The sequence below is a fragment of the Scatophagus argus genome, chromosome 10, assembly GCF_020382885.2.
Source record: "Scatophagus argus isolate fScaArg1 chromosome 10, fScaArg1.pri, whole genome shotgun sequence".
NCBI lineage: Eukaryota > Metazoa > Chordata > Actinopteri > Scatophagidae > Scatophagus > Scatophagus argus.
In genome coordinates, this window is record NC_058502.1 from 17,096,481 (window position 1) to 17,124,434 (window position 27,954).

General features: G+C 40.8%; 5 protein-coding genes across 15 annotated transcripts in view; 4 read left to right on the forward strand and 1 right to left on the reverse strand.

Annotated features, from left to right (window-relative positions):
- The window catches only part of ablim1a (actin binding LIM protein 1a), a 38,805-nt gene extending 32,648 nt beyond the window's left edge, over positions 1–6,157 (forward strand). For 4 of the 10 annotated variants that reach the window (XM_046403051.1, XM_046403050.1, XM_046403053.1 and 1 more), the window contains 10 exons: positions 18–65; positions 1,100–1,240; positions 2,001–2,086; positions 2,291–2,414; positions 2,648–2,709; positions 2,836–2,896; positions 3,146–3,153; positions 3,662–3,736; positions 4,801–4,881; positions 5,105–6,157. In XM_046403051.1, coding sequence (XP_046259007.1) covers positions 18–65; positions 1,100–1,240; positions 2,001–2,086; positions 2,291–2,414; positions 2,648–2,709; positions 2,836–2,896; positions 3,146–3,153; positions 3,662–3,736; positions 4,801–4,881; positions 5,105–5,218 — 800 coding nt within the window. In that variant the 3' untranslated portion in view covers positions 5,219–6,157. Of the gene's footprint in view, positions 1–17; positions 66–1,099; positions 1,241–2,000; positions 2,087–2,290; positions 2,415–2,647; positions 2,710–2,835; positions 2,897–3,145; positions 3,154–3,661; positions 4,882–5,104 lie in introns of those variants that run through there. The other 6 variants (XM_046403054.1, XM_046403056.1, XM_046403057.1 and 3 more) reach the window with 4 other exon arrangements.
- A 1,468-nt stretch (positions 6,158–7,625) lies between these two features.
- LOC124066278 (probable E3 ubiquitin-protein ligase TRIML1) lies at positions 7,626–10,535 on the forward strand. Its single transcript, XM_046402547.1, has 6 exons — positions 7,626–7,658; positions 7,952–8,047; positions 8,221–8,454; positions 8,689–8,708; positions 8,743–8,885; positions 8,988–10,535. The coding sequence occupies exons 1-6, from the start codon at positions 7,626–7,628 to the stop codon at positions 9,584–9,586; spliced, it is 1,125 nt and encodes a 374-aa protein (XP_046258503.1). The 3' UTR covers positions 9,587–10,535.
- Positions 10,536–11,100: 565 nt separating this feature from the next.
- Positions 11,101–16,176, forward strand: LOC124066232 (hyaluronan-binding protein 2-like). The gene is made up of 13 exons (XM_046402478.1): positions 11,101–11,249; positions 11,493–11,601; positions 12,158–12,253; positions 12,391–12,501; positions 12,587–12,703; positions 12,797–12,907; positions 13,697–13,868; positions 13,950–14,047; positions 14,141–14,537; positions 14,675–14,817; positions 15,114–15,248; positions 15,414–15,559; positions 15,696–16,176. Exons 1-13 carry the CDS (start codon positions 11,190–11,192, stop codon positions 15,861–15,863), a joined length of 1,863 nt encoding a protein of 620 aa, XP_046258434.1. The 5' UTR covers positions 11,101–11,189; the 3' UTR covers positions 15,864–16,176.
- Positions 16,177–16,936: 760 nt separating this feature from the next.
- On the reverse strand, positions 16,937–20,741 carry LOC124066234 (E3 ubiquitin-protein ligase TRIM41-like). Of its 2 annotated transcripts, XM_046402489.1 has the most exons (7): positions 20,619–20,741; positions 19,206–19,645; positions 19,010–19,105; positions 18,677–18,910; positions 18,539–18,561; positions 18,301–18,434; positions 16,937–18,213 (listed from the first exon to the last, which is right to left on the reverse strand). In XM_046402489.1, the coding sequence occupies exons 1-7, from the start codon at positions 20,626–20,628 to the stop codon at positions 17,627–17,629; spliced, it is 1,524 nt and encodes a 507-aa protein (XP_046258445.1). In that variant the 5' UTR covers positions 20,629–20,741; the 3' UTR covers positions 16,937–17,626. The 2 variants fall into 2 exon arrangements, with proteins under 2 accessions (XP_046258445.1, XP_046258444.1); XM_046402488.1 differs by lacking the exon at positions 20,619–20,741 and having other exon boundaries at positions 19,206–20,508.
- Positions 20,634–27,716, forward strand: LOC124066231 (delta-1-pyrroline-5-carboxylate synthase-like). Its single transcript, XM_046402477.1, has 17 exons — positions 20,634–20,771; positions 21,310–21,427; positions 21,552–21,700; positions 22,204–22,353; positions 22,476–22,580; positions 22,672–22,830; positions 23,446–23,536; positions 23,833–23,957; positions 24,053–24,197; positions 24,284–24,357; positions 24,855–24,954; positions 25,237–25,457; positions 25,550–25,687; positions 25,812–26,007; positions 26,218–26,339; positions 26,543–26,825; positions 26,975–27,716. The coding sequence occupies exons 2-17, from the start codon at positions 21,331–21,333 to the stop codon at positions 27,154–27,156; spliced, it is 2,337 nt and encodes a 778-aa protein (XP_046258433.1). The 5' UTR covers positions 20,634–20,771; positions 21,310–21,330; the 3' UTR covers positions 27,157–27,716.
- The last annotated feature ends 238 nt before the right edge of the window (positions 27,717–27,954 follow it).

Consider the following 27,954-nt stretch of genomic DNA (forward strand, 5'->3'; position numbering starts at 1 on the left):
TATTTGAATGTTTTCAGATCAGGGGAGCAACATCTACAGAAAACCACCCATCTACAAACAACACGGTACTTTTCCTTAGTCTGTTTTAGTGTGAGAAGAGAAAGTGAAAAATGTCTGTCTAAGTATTAGCTAATTCAGAGTGAAACTCCAGGTAATTGAGTTACAGAGTTGGCTCTTTAGTGCAAAAGCATTTGTTAATGAACTGGAACTGTGTATTCATCTGACCATGTATTCACCCCCAGTGTCAGTGTACGAGTACTGTTTGAAGTCTGTCTCCAACCCTCTTCTGTCTGTCCTGTAGCTTGTTTTACACTGCACTTTGTCCATCTTATCAAGTCACAGCAGTAATGTTAGTCAGCCTTTTCTTAAAGCGAGACTATGTAACCTTTGCTGAGATGTGACCATTACAGGATAATAACACTTTGAACACACAGAGCCATCTGTGTTAAAGGAAGCCTGACTAAGACAAAGAGTAATGGCACCACATTTGTGATGAAACCGTTGAAATGTTATTTGTGCCTTGAATGTAATATAGCAGTAGCAAAAGTAAAGAAGACTGACAAAGTGGACTCAGTACCAACAGTGATACTGTGATGCGTATCTGAAGTTTGCTAAATTTAGCTATATAGCCACTGTGGTGGTGACCACATCAAGCTGTGGCAGCTCATTGTACTTAATTGGTGTGTTTTATTGCTTATGAACTAGACTTTCATTTGTGTAAGACAAACAGTGTGGTACTTTTTTTCCGCAAAAAATTACATAGTCTCTCTTTCACATGTATAAGAAAAAATATTCCGATGGTATGAACAGAATTCCCTTGTGTACTATGCACGCTAGCTGGTTTTTAGACTTTTTTTTTTTTCAAGTCCGTGATGTTTCTCAGAACAGGTGTAATCACTGAAATCGTGGAACCTCTTCCTTAAACATCCTTAAACTTGTAGAATTGCTAGGAAAGAAGATATTTTGCATCATAGACGCCATATATTTCAAACCTGGATGACCTAAATGATCTTGAAACCAGACAATCAGAAGATGTTTTCCTGTGGTTGAGACTGTGACCCAGACACTGATAGAGCAGTTCCCATGGTTACCAACCTAGATACAGCTGCCATAGCACACCAAAGCAAGTCTGCTGATGACATCATCAGATCCGCCACCTTCCCCGCTGCCTATGCTCCCTCTCCGGATGACAGCTCACGGAGTGAGGGTGACCGTTGGCCCTACTCTCTTGCTGTATTAGGTACAGTAGGCTCCTGATGGGCATGCTTCCACTGATACCTTCTAGCAGTACAACAGACACCTCACCACAACCTAACTGTTCTAATTTCTCCCTTCTAGCTGCCCCAAAAGCTTAACTGCATCCCTGCTTCACTCCGAGCTCACGCTGTTATTCAGGCATTACAGTATTTGCCTTTAAGTTTTGCTTGCGCAAATCAGAAGCGCTCTTTGGGTTTCTGTTGCTGCCATGTTATTTTCTGCTTGAGATAGCATCAGTTTCACCATTTTATGTTCACCTACTGCACATGATGGGGGCACTAGCTATACACAATAGTGCCACAAATGACTTGGACAGAGATAACTGAGATTGACTTCAAACTGACTTTTGTCTTGTCTGTCTTACATTGTGCTGTTCTGTGTATTTAACATCCAGGAAAATCTTAACATCATGTCAGTGTAGCCAAATATTCCAATAAGTCCCTCTGTCTGTCTGTCTCGTCAACTCTGTCTCACATTTGTGTTTTTCCATCCACCTATTACTCATTCACTGTGTGTGTGTGTGTGTGTGTGTTTGTGTTCCTCACTGCTGTACAGCCAAATGAAGCAGCCATGTTTTGTTTGTCTTTCTCAAAAACTGAACTCTGAATGAAGCATTTCATCTGGTTGTACTACACAAGTACACGTCAAGCATGATTTCTTCCAGAACGATGTCTTTGTGTCTTTATAAGACCTTTATTTTTAGGTTTTATGAAACTTTCTGGGTTTGTGTGGGGCACCGTTAGGTTCAGAAGGGAGAAGACGATCCAGAGAGGAGGAGGAAGAAGAGGCCTTGAAGAGAAAGCAGCTCCAAGAGGAACATCTCAGCAAGGTCGGTGAGATGATCACAAATCTTCAGTTCGGCATCTAGTACCAACATAAGTGCAGAGTGATTATTATGTTTTCAATATATTCTCCATTAATTATATCCCTTAAAGCCATACTTGCATGCTTTGCATCTCTAATGTTTGAGTCATTGAATCTGTAGATATACAGTAAATTATATGATCATGTGTGTTTGTATGGGTGTGTACAGATTCAGTCTGGTTTGGGAAAGCTCATTCTGAAGGAGGAGATGGAAAAAGAACAGATCAGGGAGCGTCATGCACGTAGCCTCTCTGCTCAGCGCTACGACCCCAAACAGACCAACTGTGACGCAGGTACAGAGCAGTTTCATCGGCTAATATGTTCTTGAGTTGTCAGCAATGTACTGTGAAACAAGGTCCATGCTAAACCCGTCAATCCTTGCCTTTGTTTTATTGTAACAGGTCTGGATTTTGAAATTGATGATATTTGTGATTTGAAAAATTCACTGTTAATGTAAATGCTCCTGGTTTTTAAATCTAAAACCAAACACAAACTTGATAATTTACACAACATATTTATGTTTCAGATCTGACTTCTCCTACCAAAACCAACTCTCTGCCTGGATATGGAAGAAACGGGCTGCATCGGGTGAGAGTTTACTTATACTAGCAGTCAGAGGAAACACCAATTGTGTACATGTTTTCAACATAGTAAACCATCAACGAAATGCTTATAATGTTAATGTTGATGTACTGTATATGTGTGTTCCCGCAGCCCCAGTCTACAGATTTCACCCAGTACAACAGCTATGGTGACATGTGTGGAGGAGGCAGAGGTGAGAGCCGCAACCAAAATGTGGCCACCAAGCAGATCTCTTGTCAATTTCACCTGAGCTATTCAGCATCAGTATTCAAAAAAGGCACGCTACGTTTACATAAATGAACGTGCACTTTGAAATATTTGCATTATGGTTCACACAGTGTGTTGTCAGGGACAGCAGTGTTGTAGATAGTAGCCTAGCAAGGGATTTGACAGCAAAACCATTAACTGTGAGTCTCATTTTCTGTCCCATGTTGTCCTGCAGAGTTTCAGGTATGTCTCTCATCTGCTTTTTCACATGGCATGCTTCCTCACCTGGCATCATATATTTGCTTGCTCATGGGTTGCAAGAGGCGCCTTGCCCTGAATGCACACTGCCCACTCCTGCTACATGCTTGCATCACTGTTGGATTAACGTCAGCTACAGGGCATGCAGTGCAGTGATTTCAGATGCCCAAACATGCACTGCCCAGTAGCTGAACCAGAGTTCTGTAATGCAATGTACAATCATAGCCTCATGTCTCGTTTTGTGTGTTGTTTACCAGTGTTATGACTCCAGCTAAATGTCACATTTAAATATATTCAGAGAACGAAAAAAAATCTGCAGAGAACATGTAAACGACTGCCCATCTTGAATACTAATTACGATACTTAACAGTATCCAAGCTACTTGATCCATCCAGTGAAAACTGTGCCCACTGTCATTAGTGGACATATTCATTGCCATTACCTCTGCAGTCCCCTTCCACTATATTACATTTGTGTATGTTCTATTCTTTAGCACATTAAGGATGGCCGTGCAGCACTTGCAAGGATGGACAGGGGAGTATCTATGCCTAATATGTTGGAACCAAAAGCAAGTATCTTCTTCTTTTTGTACTGATGACAACATTGCAATCTACACAGAAATATGTTACAAAATTTATACACTGTTCACTTATCTAAGTGCATTGTAATTAGTAAACAAAGACACATGTAGCAACTAATTTAGAGATAGTCCAATCTTGACAATTCAACGAAGAAAAAGAGACCAGCCCAAAGGAGGAGCATGAAATGAAATAATTAGCAAGCTGTATTTATTAACCCTCTCAGTGTGGGGACATTGGTGGAAGAAATAGGGAGCTAAAGGAGATTTTTACCGGAGGTGAAAGACTCACATTAGCCGGGTTCCTGATTCAGCATGCCGCTTCAGGAGCTGCCGAGTCACTCTAGCGCTTAGCATGCTGGCTTCTCCATGCTCATCTGCATATAGCTTTGACTTAATGTGGCTGGATACTGTATGCGGCATACAGTGGAGAATCCAACGCTCAGATTGTCATCTAAACAACTCATATCACTATATACTGCATAGTATATAAGAGATTGTACATTACTGTCTGGATATGAGTTGGTCAGAGGCCACAAAGAACTTCTAGTTGCTTATTATTGAGCATTTCAGCTAAATTAACAACTATCATTGTACAGTTTCTTCTGGTACAGATGGGGTTAGCTGTTTAGAAAAGTAGAAGCGCCTCAGTTTTCCAGGACAATCGTTCCCATATGGATTTACTTGGCCCACATTACTGGTGCTAGTTCTCTTTTTAGTTTGCATTAAATTACTCTAAAAATACAGCCTGTTATGTAATTCTGTTTTCATGTTTTTGCCCTTGTCTAATCTACTGCACGTTTCCACACCAAAAAAAGGTGTGTGCACCATAGCACCTTGCATTTCCCTAAAGACCTACAAAACAGCACTCACTCCCAGTTGGCCTCCCATCACGTACTTGTTCTACCACCCAGTGTTCCCTCTGTCACAGTCAGAACTATAAAACTATCTAAATTTATATAGTTTAGTTTGATTAAAAGTTTGTTTTCAAGTTTTGAAGCTCAACTCCAGCTTGCTGGTTTGACCTGTTCACTGACAAGTGTTTCCTTCTGAAGGTATATCCCTATGAAATGCTCATGATAACCAGTAGAGGGAGAGCTAAACTGCCCAGGGATGTGGACAGAACCAGACTGGAGGTATCAGTTTTGCACCTGACTGTCTGCATTTGATACTGGATTTCTCTACTTTGTGTAAATAACATGTTACACAAATACAACAGTAGCAAGGAATGTGCAGTATCCATTGCTTCTTGTAATTTTTCCAGTGACCCTCTTTATGGTTTTGGTGCTAACCACGAACACCCCCTTCCCCTCCCACCCTCCCCTTCTTTGTTTTCTCCACCTTTGTTCTCAATTCTAGCGCCACTTAGCACCTGAAACGTTCTTTGACATCTTTGGAATGGAGATCCAGGAGTTTGACAGGCTTCCCCTGTGGAAACGCAACGACATGAAAAAGAAGGCCAAGCTCTTCTAGCACTCAGAGCAGCATGCACATACTGTACATTCATCCAGATAGCACACAACAACTGTAATCTAGATGTAGGTTTTGGTTTGTTTCCTTTACTTCTGTTTTTTTCTTTTTTGTTTTCTTTTATCCTGGTATATTTAAGGAAGCCGTGGACTCTTTTTGCTCTGATGCTTCCTGAGACTGTGAGCTGAATGATTTGTCCAGGTAGATTTGCACAGGAAATAAGAAATGGGAATCTCTTCCATGTTCAAAAATGACAAAGAATGAATGATGCATAGGATCATGTTATTTGGTTTGACTGCGCTTGTTTTACTTCTTGCTTTGCTTTGAGTGGAACTGCTTTCCTTTCTTTCTTGCTTGTTTCTTCCTAATATGTTGCTGTTGATTCCTGTGGAACTTTGTAAGTACAGTAGAACCTCATGGCGCCATTATGAAATGTCCATGCTCGTAGCTTGAACATGTGTCAGCTTTCCTCCGCTTGGGCTGAAAGAGTTTTAGTCCAAAGTTTGCAAGAATTCGGCTCAGTGAGTCTTTGAATAAAAAAAAGAACACTGGGAAAGCAGTCAGCTGACCCATCAACTGTTTTACTGGATCTACATGGAAATAATCCATCCAAGCACCTACACATCATCAGTCTCCTTCCCCTGCCTACTGTACACGCCAAACATTCATCTGACCCTGACAAAAAAAATGTCTCTCTTCTCAGGCTCTCATAAACATGGCCAGACTATTTCCCTTTACATGTATTGGAAGTACAAATCTTAATATATTTTAATGCCGTATCCAACAGTAACCAACAATAGATAAAACACCTAATGTAGAAAGCAACTGTATTTGAAAGTACTGTTTTATAAACGAAAACCCACACTGCCATTTGTTGTATTGAAATCTAAGCCAATAAAGCTTTAAATCACCATGAACCATATGATCCTGGGCTATACCAAAGGTACTCACCGCCTCTTTTCTGTTCTCTGTTTTCTTCTTTGCATTTCACCAATTAACACACCAGTTCAGTGATGTAACCCAGGCTGAGCGGTAGTCTGATGACCAGTTGACTTTAATGGGTATAATCAGAATGTGGGGTCTATTGACCCTTTTCACAAACACATTAGTTGGATTCCCTGTGAAGAAACATTTTTTTATAGTTCTTGGCCTTTTACTTAGATACAAGTACAAGTAATATTGCTAAAGATTAAGTCGTTGTTGACCATTTTTGAAATCATACCACAATTTGTTTAGATTAATTAATAAAGCCTTTCTTAATGTGTTAATTCTCATTGGTATAATTAGAAAACCGCTTTTGAATCTCTCATGAGAAAGATAATGCATCACTGTGAACACTGAATTACATTCTCTTTTGTTAGTTATCTTTGTAGCAAACCGGTCATTTGAACACTTCCTCCAGACTGATGCACTGAAGTCCAACTGAGAAGGCAAGACATGTGAAACTTGCCCGCTACAGTAACCTCTTAAATGGAGGAAACTCCCAAATTAATTTATCCTTTTTTAAAATAAGATTTTCCTGTTGTTTATCCAACTTGGCACATCAGTTTCTTTATGAAAGCAGTACTGCTAATGTCAGAGACGTGCCTGGACATTACTGTAACACACTGCATTTTTCACAATGATGCTTGACATGGACTTAATTACCCCACAGTGATAATGTAACTGACAAAAAAGAAAGGAAGGTAATTTTCAGTCCAATAAATAACGTGCCCAGTATACATGTAAGTCTGTCTAATTTTAATTTTCATTCTTGAATGAACTTAACAGTGGCTCCCCTAACAGCAACAGAAACATAGTTTCCCCTGCAGACTTGTTTTAAAAATATAAAATGTTCTGCCTGGAATGATTCTTTCTGATCTGTTTTTTTTTCTGCAAAAAAGTTCAATAAATTAATGAAGATGTAATAAAATTGCATTTACTTCTTCTCCTTCACTGCAAAATCCAAGATCTATGAATATGTAAATACTTTTTAAAGTGCAGCTTAAAACTGCTCGACAGAAGATGTATATCTGCAGATTTCAACCCTATTCAATTGAAGTTTAAGTTTCCTGTCAGTTTAAGTTCACATCTTAAACTGAGGTTTAAGGTGAGCACAGAGAAGCCTTCCTAAAAGCTGGAAAAACATGACATTGTCCTTAAAATCATAAAAATGATCTCCTTTGACCATGTTGGATCTGTAGTATGAACTTCACAAATCAAACAGTGTCACTGTTAAGAATCAGGTAATGTGTCACTTGTACAGTGCTGCAGGGTGGCCTCATTCAATCATGGGGGAACTAATATGAGACAAATGTGAATGAAAACTCCTGGAGGTGGCAACACTGACAAACAATGACACTTGGAATATGGAAGACAGATGCCTGCCTTTGGGATCACAACACTGCAGTATGTCAGTCATGTAATGGCAATGAGGAGCCCAATGGGCATCATTTTCTGCTTGGTTAGGTGACAGAAACACAGCGAAACCTTCAGTGCTGTTACAGGAAACAAAATTCCTAAAAATGTGGTGCCTTTTAATGAACAGTCAAAGAGAAAGTCTGAAGACAAGGCATTTGTTCCAGTAAGCACACTCCTGTCATTCTGTCTTTGTTTTATATACTTTGTTGCTATACCTGCATCAAGTCTCATAATAAACTGCCTCTGCTTCTGTGGCTGTGTCACTTCACCACAAGTAACTTAACTGAGTGGTGTTGAACTGAGCTGTGCTGAGTGTGTGTACAACCCTTTCTACAGGAGACGTCAGAAAAGCACCGAGAGTGTCTAAAGAAGCAAAGGGAAGCAGTGAAATATAGACTGAAAAAACTGGCAGCGCGGCAATCAGAAATCGCAGTAAGTTGCATTCAGATAAGTCAGCGCTTACATAATTCTTTCTGTTTTTGTTGGGATTTTGAATTTGAAGGTTTAACATTTCATCAGTTATCCTGCAACAAAAACAGTAAGACTATAATTACACCTGTGATAAGACAGAATGATATAATGATAAATGCTTATGCTTCATTCAGAAAAAGTCCTCATTGATAAGAGAAAGCATCATACAGAAGTATCAAGAGATCCAGGCCGTCCTTGATGAGGACTTGAGGATTACTCTTTCCCACCTGGAGATGGAGGAGAGGGCTGCTGTCTCTGCCCTGGATGGGCTGATGGAAAAGAACTGTTCTCTAATCCAGGAGATTGAGCAGGACCTGGCCAGACTCACTGTGACACTGGACCCGACCAACACAGAAAATGACACAATGGTGATTAAACTTGACAGCTGGTTAAGTTCAGTGGACCAAATATGATCTTAAATTTCATATTTACCTTTTCATTTGTGCATGGAAATGGAAAATGTCATATGATACAAAACACAGATTATTTAATCTTCTCTGCTTTTTCTATAGTCTTTCTTTTCATTTCCCGAGCAGCAAGACATGGAGACGGTGAACAGGTATGGAATCAAATCATAACCGATAATTTAAAAACAGCTTCAGAATGAAGAAGTGGAGCAACAGCTGATGTTTCTTACTATGGATTGATTCCTTCAGAGTGGTGGATTTGTTGAACAGGACAGACCCGATCAGTGTGAGCCTGGATGAAGTCAAAGCTGACCAGATCCTTCGACTCACCAACAACATGCTTCTGCTTATCTGCTCACAGACCCCAATAATCAAGAATCTCATCAAGAGTTGTCAGTTCACACATTATTTCTAATGGTGTTTCTAACCATGATTTGCCCTATTTAACATGTGGATTTTTTTCTCTATAAAATGTGTTAAATATGTGTCTCTAGATTCCAGTGAGGTGTGTCTGGATCCAGAGACAGCCCACCCAAAACTGATAATCTCCGCAAACGGTGACAGTGCCACCTACACAGACACCTGGCAGCAACTTCCTGACCTTCCCGGACGCTTTGACACCACCCTCAATGTCATCAGTTTGCAAAGCTACAGCTTTGGTCGCCACTACTGGGAGATTGATGTGACTGAGAAAACTTACTGGGAGCTGGGTGTCACCTATCCCACCATATCCCGCAAGGGCACCACTGAGGACTGCTGGCTGGGCCGGGGGGAAGAGTCCTGGTGTGTGGAGTTCTTTGATGGGGAGTATACAGCTTGGCATGGAGGGGTGCCCCATCAGCTGCCTTTCACAAAGCAATTCTGTCAGATAGGTGTCTTGTGTAATTTCCCTGCAGGATTGGTGACGTTTCTCGAGGCAGACAATATGACACCACTGTACTGCTTTTGTGCAGGTACCTTTTCGGACTGCCTCCACCTGGCCCTGTGTCCTGGCCATGACCACAATGGCACAAATTCTAAGCCTATCGTAATCTGTAATACAACATCTACTACCAGTGATCTTGAATTAGTAGCTCCTCAGAAAAGCATTTAGTAGTGCCTTCCTGAGGCAGCACTTTCTAATAATGCACCATTTCTAAAAGTTTATAAGTTGCAACAATTGCTCAGCATGCTAACATGCACACATGATGTTAAACAAGTTTGATGCTTTAACCTGACTGACGTACTAGGACTAGTCAGGGAATTACAGTTCACCCTCTGGGCACCATTAATATCTATACAGATTTCATGACAATCAATACATAGTTGTTGCAATGTTTCTCTAGAGGCCTCAAATCATCAACCTCATGCAAGCACAACAAGAAAATTCAGGGTATCACCAAAGTCAAGTGGATTCATCTGGAGACCTTTAATAGCTGTACAAAATGAATTAATAGCAATATATCCAATATTTCAGTCTGGACCAAAGTGGTGGACAAACTCTCATACAACGGACCAACATTGCTATGGCTAAAAATCTAATGATTTATAGATCAGTTAGAATCAAAGGAACAATGAATAGACTATGAAACACTTATTTGACTGATGTTTATCTGTTCTATTTTGTAATAATACAACTGATAAACATTAAATTAATGCTGATGGCTTTCTCACTTTATAACAATCCACCCCGCCTACAGTCCACTAAGTCTGTTATGTAATCGAGATCAAGGTCCAGGAGTGTGTCCAGTCCACGAGTGTCTTCCCTCATGAGTAAAAGAGTGTCATGCTGAAGGAGCATGAACATAATATATATAGCATTAGGTCTACTATATTAACCATTAATGAATCCGTTAGTTACAACTAATAATTAATATAAAGGGTGCCTTATTCGATACAGGTACCCTTGCTAATACTGGAATTGCTCTTCTTTGAAATGATTAAGGTTTATAGTAAAGTACAAAGAATCATGTTTAAGGAGAAAGCTAGCCATTTCTTTTAGTGCCCGTATGTATGAGTGTGTGTTGAACTTTCAAATGAATGTACAGAAATATTAGAAGCAGTGTGGCTCATCATAAGAAAAGCTTTTTGTGCATGTTGAGTTTATCTTTTCTTTATTTATGACAAAATTATGTTTAAGAAATATTCACATTCATTTTTACTTCATAAAAATGACTCATATTGTTATATAAATGAGGTTATTGGTATAATTGATTGAGCATAAAGTCATGCTTTAAATGTTACATTTAACTTATTTTTATTTTCATAAAGAGAAAAAGCACACTGTAATATATCCTTGTATGCACCTAGTGAATGTGGATCCAAAGTCTACATTCAAACAAACACTGACTCTGCAAATATGCTCTCTGAGCCTCTGTGTTGCACCTGAATGTACGCTTATTTTGTTTAATTCTATTTTAATGAATTTCAATATGAAAAATTATGGTGGGGGTGCTGGTATTGCTGAATTTGCACCATTCATTTGTTCATTGCAAGTGCTAACATGAGTAGTGTTTTGCATATTTTCACTAGAAAAATATCTATCCAAGAGCAGAGATAAAATCAATATAACTGACTCAGTACTAGGGATGGATGCCAGACACCCCCGTTGAATCAAAGGTTAAAGTACTTTCACAAATATTTAGAAAGCGTGAGTGATCTGCCAGACAGCGCACTCTCATTTTACTCTCCTGGATGTCTTCTGATTCACTGTCATCATGAACTTCAAGCTCCTCTTCTTTTGCCTCTTCTTAGCAGTGCTCCTCATACCTGCTGAAGTATGTATTTACTACCTAAATTATACAGTAACTGTGTAACAATGTGGAAATGCATTGGCTCTTATTTACAGTGCTGCAAAGTTTGATAATGCATTTTGCTGAGAATAAAATGCAGTAGAGCTTGTTCTCCATTTTTCTGTTTAAAAAGAAAATTTGAGTTCAGAAATGTTAACAAAATCCTAGCAACTGCACATTATTTTTATTATTATCAGTCTTATGTTGTGCTGTCAAATTATGATACAGCTAAAACCTAAGAAGCACAAGAAGCATCGTCATCACCATCATGATCATGATCATGATCATGAACATTCTAAACGTGGCAAGAAAGGAACATTTAAGGACATAACAGAAGGTAAGAGCTTCTTTGTATTTATTTCTTAATATATTACATATAGAAGTCAGATCCAGTGAATTTGATTTATACAGCACAGAATCATAAATTACAGTTTGCCTTGGGAGACATCAAAGTTTGGTCCTTGGACACTTGATTCAAATAAAAGAGCAACAGTGTAGGGAACCTTTAATCATGACATAGATTGATGTCATGTCATTGATGTCAGAATAGATAAGAAAAAAAAATGCAACACACAATATATGCAAATTATTAATGAGATAAATGAAGACTGTAAAACACAAGAGTGTGGATCCAGAGGAGGTTGAAAAGCTTTGGGTGTCACTGTTAGGTAGAACTTGAACAACACTCATGGTGTCATGGTGATGATAGCATACAAAAACAGTGAGAGAAGAAGAGAATCTCCTACAAAGGTACAATGATTCATGTAATTTTTTTTTACAGTATGCAGCATATCTCCCCCCTAAATCTGAAATATATACAAGTTTTACAAGGTAAGAAAGAGATGAAGACCATAAATGCTTTATATCTAATAAAGAAAAAAATATTCTTTTAGATAGCTTCTTTGAGATCCAAGAGAGAAGTGGTGATGAGGATGAAGATGATGACCACAGTGATTCAGAGTGGCTTTTTGAACTTCAGGAACCAGAAGGTGAGAGAGTTAATACTTTTGTTTCTGCCAAACTATTATCATTCTGTGCAGTGCCACATGTTTTCCATTGGCTACATGACGCTGGAAAGCTCTAATTTAAATCTCTCATTCTCCACTTAACTCTTGCCATTTTTCAGGCCAATGCAACCCAAATCCTTGCCTTAACAACGGACAGTGTGAGCAGAAAAGCAAGAAAAAATTCAAATGTGATTGTCCCAAACCTTTCAAGGGAAGGAAATGCGAAAAAGGTTTGAAAATATAATGTCCCTTTTCCATACAATATAGGACTGCAGACTGGTGAGCAAAAATGCAATTAAACTATTGTGTTATCAGGTCCAAAACGTTGTAGGAAGGGTATATGCGGGCGTGGAGAATGTGTGCTGACTTCATCTCCCCCATTCTATGAGTGCAAATGCAAACAGCCCTTCCAGCCTCCACGCTGCACAAGCTGTAAGGAGTATTTCTTTGTCCAAAAACTATGGGATGCCTTTTTCCAAAGTTTCCTTTAAAGCAAGCATTCATTTTAGCTGTTTTTCTCCACAGTTTCAGTGTGTGAGCCTAATCCATGTAAGAATGGTGGACAGTGCATCAGGGATGGTCATGATTTTGACTGCCAGTGCCCTCCAGGGTTCAGAGGACGTTTCTGCCGTGTTGGTAAATACTACACCCTGCATTGCTGTTTTTCCTTTTCCTTGCCCAATATCTGCATCATCATAGCTCATATAGTCACCGTGTGTGGTATATGTGTGCGGTACCTGGGTGTCCACATAACGGACGACCTCACCTGGCGCAACAACACTTCCTGCCTCATCAGGAAGGCACACCAGCGCCTCTACTTCCTCAGGAGGCTGAGGCGTGCAGGACTGGGGAGCTCAGTCCTGACATCTTTTGACCGATGTGTGGTGGAGAGCGTTCTGTGCTCCTGCATCACTGTGTTTCACGGCAGCTGCTCTGCAGCAGAGAAGAAGGCTCTGCAGAGGGTGGTGAAAGCTGCACAGAAGACTGTGGGACGCAACCTATCCACAACCACTGACATTTACACCTCCAGATGCAGGAAAAGGGCCTCCTGCATCATGAAGGACCCCACCCACCCCTCACACAAACTGTTTGCTCCTCTCCCCTCAGGCAGGAGGCTGCGGAGCATTAAGAGCAGGACCACCAGCTGTGAGACTGTTGAACTCTGGAGGACCTCTGTAGCCTCTGCTGCTAACCCCCTCCCCCAACACACACACACACACACACACACACACATATATATATCACCCTCCCTCTAGTTGTCATCCCTGACACTATTTATATTTTTTTATTCTGATTGCTTTTACATTTATATAGTGTTGTTTTATATTTATAGCAGTTACATATTTTGTAGGTTTAATTTCGTTCCACCACATGTGTGAAATGACAATAAAGAATCCTTGAATCCTTGAATTGAATATTTCCTAGGCCCAGATGACTGCTATGTGGATGATGGAGAGTCATACCGTGGCAATGTGAGTGAGACAGATGATGGAGATGAATGCCTCTACTGGAACTCTCACTTCATCCTGGAGAGAGGAGTTAATCCTTTCACATCTTTTGAGGACAAAGATGGACTTGGCCCTCACAACTTCTGCAGGTCAGGAGAAAAGAAACATGTGCATTCAAATAGCAGGGGACATCTACTTAAAAAAGTTGATTTACATTTTGTATGATGCAGAAACCCAGATGGAGACCACATGCCCTGGTGTTTCTTCAGAAGAGGTCACAGGTTGTTCTGGGACTACTGTGATGTGACAGAGTGTCCTAAACCGACAGGTTAGCTTTGAAGCTTCAGAGAACTTTCTGATTATGAGTGTAGCCAACAAAAATTGTTCACATCTTCTGCCATGTTCTTGTATGTATTTTCAGATGTGGCACCAACTGCAATTGTCCCTCCAGATCCCAGTCCCACCACTCCCAAACCCCAGCCCACAAAAGCTGAACCTACATCAGCCCCCAAGCCAGTGACCACCAAACCATTGACGCCTGAGAAGCCCACTGAGGCTCCACAACCTCCTGTTATTCCCACTAATGCTTCTGACATCACCAATGGCACCGTGCCACCGCAACAGTTCTCCACCTGTGGAAAGCCTCAGCCAAAAAAGGCCATTACCCGAATCTTTGGGGGCCTGAAGGTCAATCCCGGGGCTATTCCCTGGCAGGTGTCTCTGCAAGTGAGGCCAAAGAACTCCAACCATGCCTTCAAACACACTTGTGGAGGAGTTCTCATTGAGAGCTGCTGGGTACTGACAGCCGGACACTGCATGTAAGCACAATCACAATGACTAGGAATCTGAGATAACAAACAAACAAACAAAAATCTCAAACATTGGCTGATTATACAATAGCCTTCATATGTGGTCTCAATCTTTATTGAAGCACGTGTTGCTTGTGTTTGAACAGTGATAAGAGCAAGGACATGCAGGTGGCTGTGGGAGGTCTGTCACTGGACATGGATGAGCCCACAGAACAAACTATAAAAGTTGAGGAAGCTATTGTACATGAAAACTACAGGGAGACGCCTGCAGCTGTTTACAACGACATAGGTAATTCATGTGTCTTTCCAATCTTATCTAAAAATGAGCTCTGACAGTAACAACAATATTAGAATATCTAAATCAAAGATCTTACTGACAGCATTTTAAATCTGCATCTTGATCCTTTTTTAGTTAACCAATGATTGGGTGTGAGAGTGTCACCAATTAGGGAAAGAGTCAAATATGATTGATAAAGTAAACTCTAAAATAACAACAAAGGCATGGGGTTGCTGTAAAAAAAATACAAGACATCAAATACTTTATCATTTCATTTTTTGTTTGATTTTTATCCAAACTGCACTCAGGCTTGTTGAGACTGAGTGGTACCAATGGAGTTTGTGCCAATGAGACCCAGTTTGTGAAGACTGCGTGCCTGCCTGACGCCCAACTGCCTGATGGCACGGAGTGCACCATTTCTGGATGGGGTGCCACTGAGGAATGTAAGGCCCCTTTTACATGTTGCGCCTCAAAATAAAACCAGCCAGATCTACAGACCCCATAAATCTTGAATCTTTAATCAATGAAATGAGGAACTACCTCTGTTACAATTTTATTGCCTTTCTTCTGTTTTGTCAAAATTGAAATTTTCCACCTCATATCTCTAGCTGACTATGGTTCCAATCATCTACTCAAGGCCAATGTACTGCTGATCAACCAGGAAAAGTGCTCTGAGCCCACTGTTTATGGCAGTGTCCTGGATAATAGCATGTTCTGTGCTGGCCACCTACAGGGAGGGGTGGATTCCTGCCAGGTCAGTAGAGGAAAGCTGCCAATTAAGTGTGTGCTATCATTCAAAAAGTGCATGGATTATTTATTGAGTAAGTTCTTAAAATAGTTGTGTGCAACACTGCATCTGCAATCTGGTCAGCTGTTTGTTCTTGTTCCAGGGCGACTCTGGAGGACCACTGACTTGTAATCAAAACAACGCCAGTGTTGTTTATGGTGTGGTGAGTTGGGGAGACCAGTGTGGTAGGAAGAACAAGCCTGGGGTCTACACACGAGTCATTCACTTCCTGGACTGGATAAAGTCAAAGACTCAAGCAGCATCTCCATAAGAAGCCTCTGTTACTCAGCAGCACAACAGAAAGTGTAGCCATTAGGACTTGGTTATGTATGGAGTAAGTCTTACTCATTGTGATTTAACTTTTGTGTTTTGTGCAGGTGTGCCTTTTCGGCTCTACACCATCATTTTAAAAAATTCCAATGCTAAAGTCCAAGCTTTCTCTGTACAACTGAATGCCATATTTCCATGTTTTTCCTTGAAGATTTACTCTTATCCTGGCCAAGGATGAGCTAAAAGGTTATATTAATGATGTGTGTGTGTGGAAAAGGAAGAAGAAGACACAATAAATTTAAAATGTGACTGGCCTGAGCAGGGAAAAGGTGTCATATTTTCATATTTTATTATTAATCAAAGCAAAGTATTTGTCAGTGGTCTCTCAGGAGGAATTATTTTAGAACTGTAGTGAGATGGGAGATGAATGTAAAGGAAAAAAAACTATGACAATATGGGGATTTATCAACATTGCTTGGAGAAATGGGGTCAAATGCATAATTGATGCCAGAACAGTAAGTCCTACATCAGTGAGTGGTTATTTAGACCATGCTGATAAATGTTTCAGTCTTACATCAGCGTGATGACAACTGCCTAAAGTAACAGACACCATTTTTAGGGGGAAACAATTATTTGACATGTTCTTTGAGTTTCTAGTTTGGCTTATGTCCCACCTGCTAACATGGAGGTGGTGAGTATATGACCTATAGGGTAGCCAGACACCAAGGGGCGATCAGGATGTTTGGTTTCACTTTTGGGGAGCTGTCATATCATCCATCTTTATATGCAGTCAATAAAATGCCCTCGCCAGACCCAACAATGGCAACTCAAGATTCAGGAGTCACAGTACTGGAATGTGTGTAAAATGATAATGTAACATGGTAAAAATGTAGTTTTTCTTTACACATGTATTAGCTGTCTGTCATCCGGCTTTTCACCTTTTAATAAACCAAACAAACAAAACACGCTCCAGCTTTTAAGTCTTGGGTTATGCAAGATTTCGGAAAGTAGGTATTTATGTCCACAGAGGACTACTATAATGCATGAATAGTCAAAGAAACAGAATTAAGTCTCTTCTGTTCTGCCATGTTATTTGGCTTCCGTGGGTTTGTTTGTTTGCTGCACGGCAACAAGTATGTAGTACCACTGACAAGTGAGAATGGATACGCGCATGTTCTCCATGGTCTGACCAAAGGGACAGTTGCACATAGAGCAAGCCAGTAGTTTACACATGGGTCATTTATTTCCTGAATTAAATCAAGTCAAACATGAGAGCTGCTAAGCAGCTGACTGAACAAAAAGACTTTACCACAGAACAAACGTGCTGTTTGAATCCAATGTAAGTGACAACTGCAAACAATAGAACAGTAATACAGATACAACCACCATAGCCTAGAGTAAAAGGTTGAAAAATCTATTCTGATTTATGTTTTTTCCTTAACAGTGCAAAACTTCAGCACTATACAATCACAATAATATGACATCTAAACATCATAATAGAGTAAACCTTGCTTTCCCTCCCATTGTTATTGTTAATGAGAAATGCATGTTCATCATCTTAGCTCTAGCTTCTCATAAATAAAGATGTATGTCAATTCTTTGAGCATTGATTTAGTTTGATATATGGCTGTGTGACAGCCATATATCTTTAAAAGCATGCAAAATTGGAATAAACATGAAAATTAAAAGGCTGAATTTGATCAGTGAATTTTCATTCATGTCATTTAAGGATCCAGTCCAAGTTCATTCTTTGCCCTCATTACCTCATACCTGCCAATCCCACGACTCCTTAATCCAAAGCAAGGTCAGAGGCTGCCTGTTCAGTCCATTCACATCTATGCATGGGTTTAACATGGGGTAAAGAGGCTCTGTCCACTGCACACAGAAAGAGTGAAGCAGGGCCATAGAATCAGCATTGTAGAATGAAAGCTCCCCCTTCTGGATATTTGCCAGTACTCCCACTTTCCTAATTCTCTTCCCCACTGTAAGCTGCTTCTCCTGGGTATCATGACAGGCCAAGTACCGTCCATCTCCATGGTAGATGCACCAAGAAGTCTTGCTCAAGTCAGTCACACCCAGACTGGGGGAATTCTGACTTGTACCATCTTTTTTATCGACACGCCCAGTGCTCACACCTATTAACCAATAAGGTTTCTCCTGGACAATGACCTCCCAGTAGTGCTGGCCAGTTGTAAAACTCTCCTGAGCCAGTACACAATACTGGGAGTCATATGGCTGAGTGCTCAGAGACTCACTGGCAGGCTGCCGTCTCCAGTGAACTTGTTTCCTGTCCTGGGATATTTCCAATTTTGGATGGGCTGTGTTTGAGTCCAGAGAAGGAGAACTTAGGTCTGTAAATAAAAACCTACATTCAGTACACAACTACAAAGATAGTGGGTGTTGATTTTTGACTGCAAAATATTAGATTTCTTACTAACATGACCACATTCGTGGAAAGTGTTGGGACAGAGCCATTGAGAGGTCATCCACCAGCCCCTCTACTGTTCTCAGCTTCTCAAGGTCACACAGATCTCTGTCTATTTCCTGGATTGGGGCTAAATCCGGAGGGTCACTGCAATGACAACTGAAAACCATTAGAAGACAAAAAACGTACCAAAAGATAGACAGTGACAAAAGGAAACGGTAAGAGTGATGATAGCATGACAATATACTCACCAAAGATTCCGTGCTGTGATTTGCTGTTGAAAATAAACAGGTTGTGCATTACTGTACGAAAAAAACTATTTCAGCTGCATTTGTACAAGACTTTCACATGTCGATACGTCATAATACAAGGTACTATTAAAAACCCACCTGTAGGAATCGCAGATCATTTGTCTCCTCAAGGAGTGATTTGCTGGATGCTCTGAGGTTGTCTATCTCTTTAATCTGAGCCTCCATTGCGCCCCTCTGGGCCTCAAGCCACTCTGTCGTATGTGCCTCTTCTGCATCTATAATCTGCATCATCAAACGCTCGTCACCATCCAGAACAACACGAATCCTGTTGTATTTGTCTGACACTCTCTCTCTGTAATCTGCAGCAGACTTCTAGAAAGAAAAACATTATTTAAATACACATAACTGGGGGTTCTGCCAATAAAAAATGGAAGATAAAATAGGAGTATGTCACTATGTATGTGACTGTACCACTATTTGTGTGTACAGTGACTCCAAGTCTTTGATGGCATGTTCTGCTTCACCTCTTCTCTTCAGCAGCTGGGTCATAGTGTTCTCTAGCATGCTCTAACAGAAAACAGAAATACAACAGGCCTATAGAAAATAAATAAAGAAGTAATCATTTAGAAAACACATTAGCCAATGAGAAAACAATAGTAACATTTACCTTAAAGTCTGTGCAGGTTTCTTGGAGTTGAGACACTTTGTGGTTTTTGTGCATACCGACCAGGACACACAAACAGCACACAGAGACCCTTTCTTCCATACAGAAAAGCTTGAGCTCATCATGGTGCTCCCTGCACTTCAGAGACAGTGGATCCCCTGTCAGCTCCACAACTGTGTGCTCCCTAAGAGCAGACCTCTGCTGGTGCAACAGGATGTGAGCCTGGCACAGTGAGGCATCACAGGTCAGACAGGTCCTTATGGCCACCGATGGCGTCTCTATGCACTGATCACAGTGGATAGTTGAAGATGATTTGGTTTCCCTGCTTGGTGTTGTCCGTAGCTCTCCTGTCGATGGCTTGTTAGTACTGAAATCCTTTACTTTGTCCTGAAGGCTGGTGTTTATCTCCAGAGAGAGGTCAGAGGGGAGAAATACCTGACACTCTGGACAGAAGAAAGGACCATCATTAGACCCATCTGTTTCCCACACAGCCTGGATACAGGTGAGACAGAAGTCATGTCCACATTGCAGTGTCACAGGATCTGTGAAGAACTCCCGGCAGACGGGACACTTTAAAGTTTCCTCAACAGTGCCCATACCTCTGCTTGCGCCTGTTATGGCAACTCAAAGTGTGTCGTGCCCGTGGCCTTCCTGCTCATGAATGATTCACAGGCCTCTCTTGGCACGCACATGTCACTGATATGCCTCAGTATCAGATTACTAAAGATGAGCTGACATCCTGCAGTAGCTTTTTCAAGTCATTGAGTCTCTGGAGACCACACACAATCGAATGGCAGTTTTCCAACAAACTGGATTCAGTGAATTGAATGACCAATTATTTGTCCTGAGCACAGCGTCATTTAAAATTTCATGAGACAAACTAATTTGTGAAGCTTCATTCTTTACTCTGAGAACAGTACTTCGACAGAACAATCCACCAACCTCCTTTTTCGGGAGTTTTCAACTCCATCTCAAGGTCTTAAACCAACAAATAAAGTTTGCCTTTGAGTTAAGATTATCGTGTACAAAATGTGCCTACAGTAATATTCAAGGATAATTAAAACAATGAGTTGTACAATTTGCTGTTCATTGGAAGGCATTTGTTAATGACACTTTAAATAATTAATGCAATAGGTTAATTCTAAAACAAAATTTAAAATATAAAACAATAATTCATAAATTCTCAAAGCTATCTGCGGTTGTTTGTAGTTAGATATTCACAATTTCGGTCGCATTTTTTAAAGCTAAAAATAAAATTCAAATATGAACAGCCAGTGTTGCGTATCGCTACCCCCAGTGCTTGTACTTCCCATTACTGCAGAAGTGTAACTTTACACTCATCAAAAGTACTATTTCTGCGTGCGTAAAGACTGATTCGCTCCAACCAAACTACATGAACGTATCCGGATAACTTACGTAACAACATTCGTGCATAGCTCTTTTACGGCACTTCCCACCCAACGTGGGCTGTGGATGTGGCAGCAAAGCACCGCCAGTCTGGCTGATTACGTGTCTCCTGCAGTGCACTCTCAAGTGTAGTGGTTTGTTTTGTAGCGTTCACACTGTCAGGTAAGGAGGTATTTTTACAAAACACCTTCTGTTCATTTTGTTGAAACGAGGAAGCTAAGCTAGTCAGTGTGGTAGCTGACAGTAGCTAATGCTAGCTAACGTCTGTTAGCCCCGGGTATTGACAATAGCAACCCTAGACATATAGCTACTGCTAGACTCCTTACCTAATTTGCAAACTTCAGTGGCTTCACATATGTTAGAGTTTATTTGTTGGAATAACACTTAATTCCTGGGGTTTTTCGCTGGCAATACAATATTTCTAAGGCAACACTAACTAATTCAAACTACTTCACATTTACTGGGTCAGTGTGTCAAGTTCAGTTAACTTTCCAACACAGTGCTGATAACCCCATGGCGCATGATGAAACGCTTTCACGTGAGAATCAAATGAGTAATGTTCATTAATTTATTTTATGATGTTTTATTTTGTTTACATGTTAAGCTAACCGTGCGGTCTGTTTATCATATCCAAAAGCTGCTTATCTCAGATGAGGTTGTTGCACTGTTAATCTGACACTGGTTTGTGTGGTCATCACAGCTGTCCTCAAGTGTCAGTGCCATGTTTGCCAGGCTGGCCTTGTGCTCTCGCCTGTCATCCAGAATCCGGCAGTCAAGTGTCTGTCCGGTCTCCATCAGAGCGCTTTCCCAGGCTAAATGTAAGTAACCAGCCAGTTTCTTTGTGATACACAAAGGGGACATTATTCTCACCATCTTTTTGATCTTTATGCCATAATACTGTTTGGTGCATGCTGATGTGTGATTAAATGTGTTTCTCTGCAGTCTCGCTCCCACGTCCCCATGGAAAGTCTTTTGCACACCGCAGTGAGTTAAAGCAGGCCAAACGCATTGTAGTGAAGCTTGGGAGTGCTGTGGTGACACGGGATGAGTGTGGTCTGGCACTGGGACGACTGGCCTCAATAGTGGAGCAGGTAACGCCACATTAATATTGTTTATGCAGACTGTAGGAGCCAAATGCAATGTTATGGGGAAACAGGGTGAATTTGTATTTGTTGTGGGTACCGTAGGGGGCGCTGTGGTTATTCAGGCCATAAAGGATATAAAGGTAATGGAAATTCTGGGGCCATCAGGTGGTGTGCGACCCCAGAAGGGCAAATGGTTTTTGACAGCTAAGACACAGACTTCGACCAGCCTCGTATGATGGAACAATCAATGAGACATGTGGACTCATTCCTGACCTAGTAAGGAAATTTGGACAACTTAGCGTGTCAGATCAGTCGCTCTGGGGTCAAACCCCTCAGTAGCTTGTAATAGACTAAGCTCCTATAACGCAGACAATAGAAGAACTCAGTTGCTGATGGCTGTGTGATAAAATGTGAGCATAATATTATGTGTGGACTCAAGGAGGACTTGAAAATGAACTAGACTGAGAAGTGATCTTGGCTTGAGACGTTGTTTTTGTGTTTCCTGTCAGGTGGCCATGCTGCAGAATCAAGGCAGGGAGATGATGATTGTCACCAGTGGTGCTGTGGCATTTGGGAAGCAGAGACTGAGACATGAGATCCTCCTGTCTCAGAGTGTCAGACAAGCTCTGCACTCGGGACAGAATCAACTCAAAGAAATGGTAAATAATAACCTTGGAACACTGACAATTTTGGTCCCCTTTGAGTCACATGCTCAGATATGAGCATTTGTTCTATTTTGCTCATAGCCTTGTTAACTAAATGAAATTTCTCTGTTTTTCAGTCAGTTCCAGTTTTGGAGGCACGAGCATGTGCAGCTGCTGGGCAGAGTGGTCTGATGGCGTTGTATGAAGCCATGTTCACACAGTATAGCACCTGCACCGCACAAGTGTGTCTTCAACTATCCTCACAGAATAACACGCCTACAGCAAGTTAGTTAAATGTTACTTAGTTTTATTCATTTCTGTTCTCTTATGCAGATTCTAGTCACCAACTTGGATTTTCATGATGAGCAGAAGCGTCGTAACTTGAACAGCACCCTCCATGAACTGCTGCGGATGAACATCGTTCCTATCATCAACACCAATGATGCTGTTGTTGCTCCTACTGTTCCCAACAGTGATCTGCAGGGGGTAAACGTGGGTACTCTCCGAAGGGCATGCTTGGAATGCAAACTGTCCATAATTGTGATGTTGGTTTGTTTAAATCTTGAATAAATGAAAGATGTGTTGTTCTTTGCGTGTATCTCAAGGAAATTCAATCGAATGCAACTGGACTTAGTTATTTGTCTTTGAAGACGTTTCACCTCTCATCCAAGAGGCTTCATCAGTTGATGCTCGCTTGACTAGGCTGGGACTAGTCCTGGATGAGAGGTGAAACGTCTTCAAAGACAAATAACTAAGTCCAGTTGCATTCGATTGAATTTCCTTGAGATAACCATGACCTGGATGAATGAGAATATTCACAGGCTTCTTTGCGTGTACATTTCCATCCTCATTAACATATAACTTGTTGATCTTTTCAAATGTTCTCTACTATTTCCGTGTCTGATGGTCTTCTTTTCTGCCATGCTATTGTGCATGAACCTGCTTGTGTTGTCTACTTTTGGAAAGATGTGAATACGTACGTTATTTGTTCTGCATGGAACTGGGAGGCCTTTGTTGCCTGGTAGCAACATTAAACTGCTCTGTTAGTTCAATGTTTGATACAGCGATTATCCTTTTGGCTTAATGAAATTTCTGTTTGTATTTCAGGTAATCAGTGTCAAAGATAACGACAGCTTGGCTGCACGGCTGGCAGTTGAAATGAAAGCAGACCTCCTAATTGCACTGTCTGATGTTGAAGGTACAGAAATAATCACTAATTTGATTATGATTTACTATTACATGTATGCATTAATTTTGGTGCTCTGTTAGAGTGTTCCCAAGGATTATTTTCAGGACATTACTCAGTTTGTTTTATGTAATGTTTTCTGATACTTACAAACATCTTCAGTGAGTTATATGCTAACAGAAACTTTCTGTATACTGTCTGGCCTTTTTTGATAAGGGTTTATTGATTTAGATATAAGATATTCATATCAATGTGACTGCTTTGATTCTGTGAAGGATTAAAATGATGAAGAAAAATCTATTCTGCAGGCTTGTATGACAGTCCCCCAGGAACAGATAATGCCAAGCTCATTGATATATTCTATCCTGGTGATCAGCAGTCGATCACATATGGCACCAAGTCCAGAGTCGGCCTTGGGGGCATGGAAGCCAAGGTCAGCATGACGGATAATATTTTAAGTGTAAACAGAACTGGGCCGATTGAATGATGAAGAAGTTGCATTATGATCTGTCATGTTGTCTGCATTAGGTAAAAGCAGCCCTTTGGGCACTGCAGGGTGGCACGTCTGTTGTCATTGCCAATGGCACACATCCCAAAGTCACAGGCCACGTCATCACAGACATTGTGGAAGGGAAAAAAGTTGGCACCTTCTTCTCTGAAGTGAAACCTGCAGGTAATGGATACAAACATCTGGAATGATTTATGCACTTGTTGTATTTGTGTTTTCATGTTTGATGTGATTATTATTGACACCACCAGGTCCAACTGTGGAGCAGCAGACGGAGATGGCTCGGCATGCAGGCAGGGCTCTGGCCTCCCTGCACCCTGAACAGGTCAGTTTCCTGCTCTCTCAATGTGGTCCGGCTAATTGATGTGAGTTTAAAAATGCCATAGTCTGTGATGAAGATTATTGTATGGGTTCCAAATTGTTTTTAGGCTGTGTTTAGAATCATGTATCTTCTTTGAATGACTCAGAGGAATGGCATTTATTGAAATTTATTTAATTTGTTGAATTAAGATTTAACTCAACTAATTTTTATAAATTAAGTCATCTAAATCCAGTATACCATTCCTAAATTAATTTAAATGACAGGATTAGCGTTGTTCAGTACTCAGTAAAGATGTGAACTTAAAACCCTCTCAGTACTAACAGAGGAAAGAAAGGAGTAAAAATAATTTTCACAACTGGATGCAATAGGTTGCCAAACTCATTATGTTTTATATTATACTGATCACAGTATAATGTAAAACACACAATGAGTTTAATTATTCTTGATTCTGGTGTTTGTCAATCATACCGGCTGGTGTGTGTGTGTGTTTGTTTTTCCAGAGAGGGGAAATCATCTGCTGTATTGCTGAGCTGCTTACAGAGAAGAAAGATGAGATTCTCAGTGCCAACAAGAGAGACATGGAGTTAGCAATAGCATCAGGTACAGAGGCTCAGTGAAGAAGCACTGAACGCCTTAATCCACAGCTGCATGCAATCGACTGACTCAGTTGTCATGCTCTGCCAGTGGTTATCACTCATCTTTACCTCTTCCACTGATGGAAACTGGCATAAGAAAGTTTCGAATCATCTGTTTGTCAGCTTTGGTTAGTGTTTATCTTAGCTCTGACGTGCATCAGTATGGCTCTTGTAAGTGTGGCAGAAGTCATTCCTTTTTTTTCCCCACATGGAACTATAAAGTGTTTGTAATTCTTTTTCCTCATAGGTCGTTTGTCCCAGGCTATGATCAATCGCCTGAGTCTGTCAACTGCTAAACTGAACAGCCTTGCCATTGGCCTCCGTCAGCTTGCTGTGTCCTCCAGTGACAGCGTGGGTCGGGTGCTGAGGAGGACCAGGGTGGCCAACAACCTCGAGCTGGAACAGATCACTGTCCCCATCGGTGTCCTGCTTGTCATCTTTGAGTCACGTCCTGATTGTCTTCCACAGGTCAGTCAGCTTCAACGCTGTGCCTGGAAACTTTAGATCGTTGTCACTGAAAATTAAACTCACGTTTTCATGTATTTCATTTTGTACTTTAGGTGTCAGCTCTGGCTATTGCCAGTGGAAATGCTTTGCTGCTGAAAGGGGGTAAAGAAGCATCCAATACTAATAAGATTCTGCATCAGCTCACTCAAGATGCACTTGCCATTCATGGAGTGTCTGATGCCATTCAGCTGGTAAGAAATGAAAGCATCATATTATTCTAACATGGTACATGATTATAGTATTAACTCAGATATCCTGTGATGTGCTAAATTAATTAATAAAATTAAATGCTAAATTTACCCCTATCTTGTGTAGGTGAGCACACGCGAAGAAGTTGAAGATCTGTGCAGACTGGACAAGTTGATTGACCTGATCATTCCAAGGGGCTCTTCCCAACTAGTCCGGGATATCCAAAAGGCAGCCAAGGGTATTCCTGTACTGGGCCACAGTGAGGGCGTCTGCCACGTCTACATAGACAACGATGCTAGCATAGACAAAGCTATCAATGTTGGTATGTGGTTCCTTTGTGTAGCTGTTTTGATGTAGTTGTCATTTCTGGACTGGTTTAGAGTGACCGTGATTTCCAAGTTGTGGAAGTGGAAGAAATATTTTGTTATTGTTTTTATTTCACATGTTGCTCAAAAGGTGTGGTTATTAACTTGTTGGGGGAACCCGGAAGTGTTCAGTTAATAAGCATTTACTAATTTATGTTTCATTCTAGTCAGAGACTCCAAATGTGACTACCCTGCGGCCTGCAATGCCATGGAGACCCTGCTTATTCACAGAGATTTGCTGAGAACTCCTATGTTTGACCAGATCATTGATATGCTGAGAACAGAACATGTGAGAAACATGCACTAACATTCCATAATTTGTAGTATTGCACATAGCATTAAAATAAGGGGTCAAGTGGGTAGGCTTAAGCTCTAGAAATAGATTTTCTGGAGAGAGTTTAGCACATAATTCAAGAAAGAATTTTTTTTTTATTAGTTTTTGATTGTTTCTGTATTTGGTTGATAAATCATCGCGGCCTTACTTTCTCTCAGGTGAAGATCCATGCAGGCCCCCGGTTTGCATCCTACTTGACTTTCAGCCCATCTGAGGTGAAGTCTCTGAGGACAGAGTATGGAGACCTGGAGTGCTGCATCGAGGTGGTAGACAGCATGCAGGAAGCTATAGACCATATCCACAAATACGGCAGCTCCCACACTGATGTCATTGTTACCGAAAATGAAGAGACAGCTGAACAGTTTTTGCAGCAGGTGGACAGTGCTTGTGTATTCTGGAATTCCAGCTCTCGCTTTGCTGATGGCTACCGCTTCGGTCTAGGTATGTACAGGATTAATCCTGGTTCTCCTGGTTCCATCTATTTAATGCTCTCTGTGAAAGCTATGGGGATATATGTTCTTTTGTAAATGGATCTAAACAGCCACTGGATTGAACATGATGCAAAAGAATTAATTTTACTTACATTTCAGGAGCTGAGGTTGGTATCAGCACAGCACGGATACATGCCAGAGGTCCAGTTGGTTTGGAGGGGCTTCTGACCACCAAATGGGTTCTTCGTGGGGAAGGGCACACTGTGGCTGACTTCTCTGAGCAAGGCAGTATGAAATACCTTCATGAAAACATCCCTGTCCCCCAGGGCAGCTTTAGCTAAGTGTCCAACCAAAGACTCATCAACAGGAGTCAAGATAACTGATGTCTGCAGAGTTTCTTTAAAGGTTTGTCTCTGTCAGTAGAACTTCAACTTTTTAGCTGCTGCTTCATCACCTGTATTGATCCAATATGTTGGTGAAGGAAACTTGCATGCAGACCAGAAACAACATTTACTGGACAACCAAGTTTCTGGTTTTGTGAACCCGTGCATAAACCTGCAAATCTTTTTTTTTTTTTTCCTTTTTTTGGCTAAATGCTAATCTCCTGAGAAAATTACTTCACTGAGGAAAATGTGTTGAAAAAGCTCTTGATAAAGCTGTGTGTATGTGACCGGTCTGAGCATTACCCAAACAATGCTCCTTTCCTTTGTAAGCTCATTTTTATGGTGACAGAAAAAAAATCTATTGCCCAGCTGTGATTTTTTTTAACTTATTTTTCTACGTACACACTCTCCATTGGTCTCTTTGTAATTTAGTCTAAATATTTGTGCAGGATCATGGTTCAGGTTTATTTTGCTGAACATCATCTTTGCACAGATGACAATAAATATTCTGTACAGTTCTTTATGATGGTTTTGATTTTGTACTACACATCACAAACTTATTACAAATTAATTCCTTGCTAGCCTTGCACCTTTTATTTTCAACCGGAACATAACATTACCCGTAGTAAGTACTGTTCAAAGACTGAATAAAAGTAAACCGTTAAAATGGATCATTTTGCTCTTGAAAATTCACACAAACCAACGTAACTACAGCACAGCTCTCTAGATATAAGAGGCCTGAAAGCTCCCATTTGT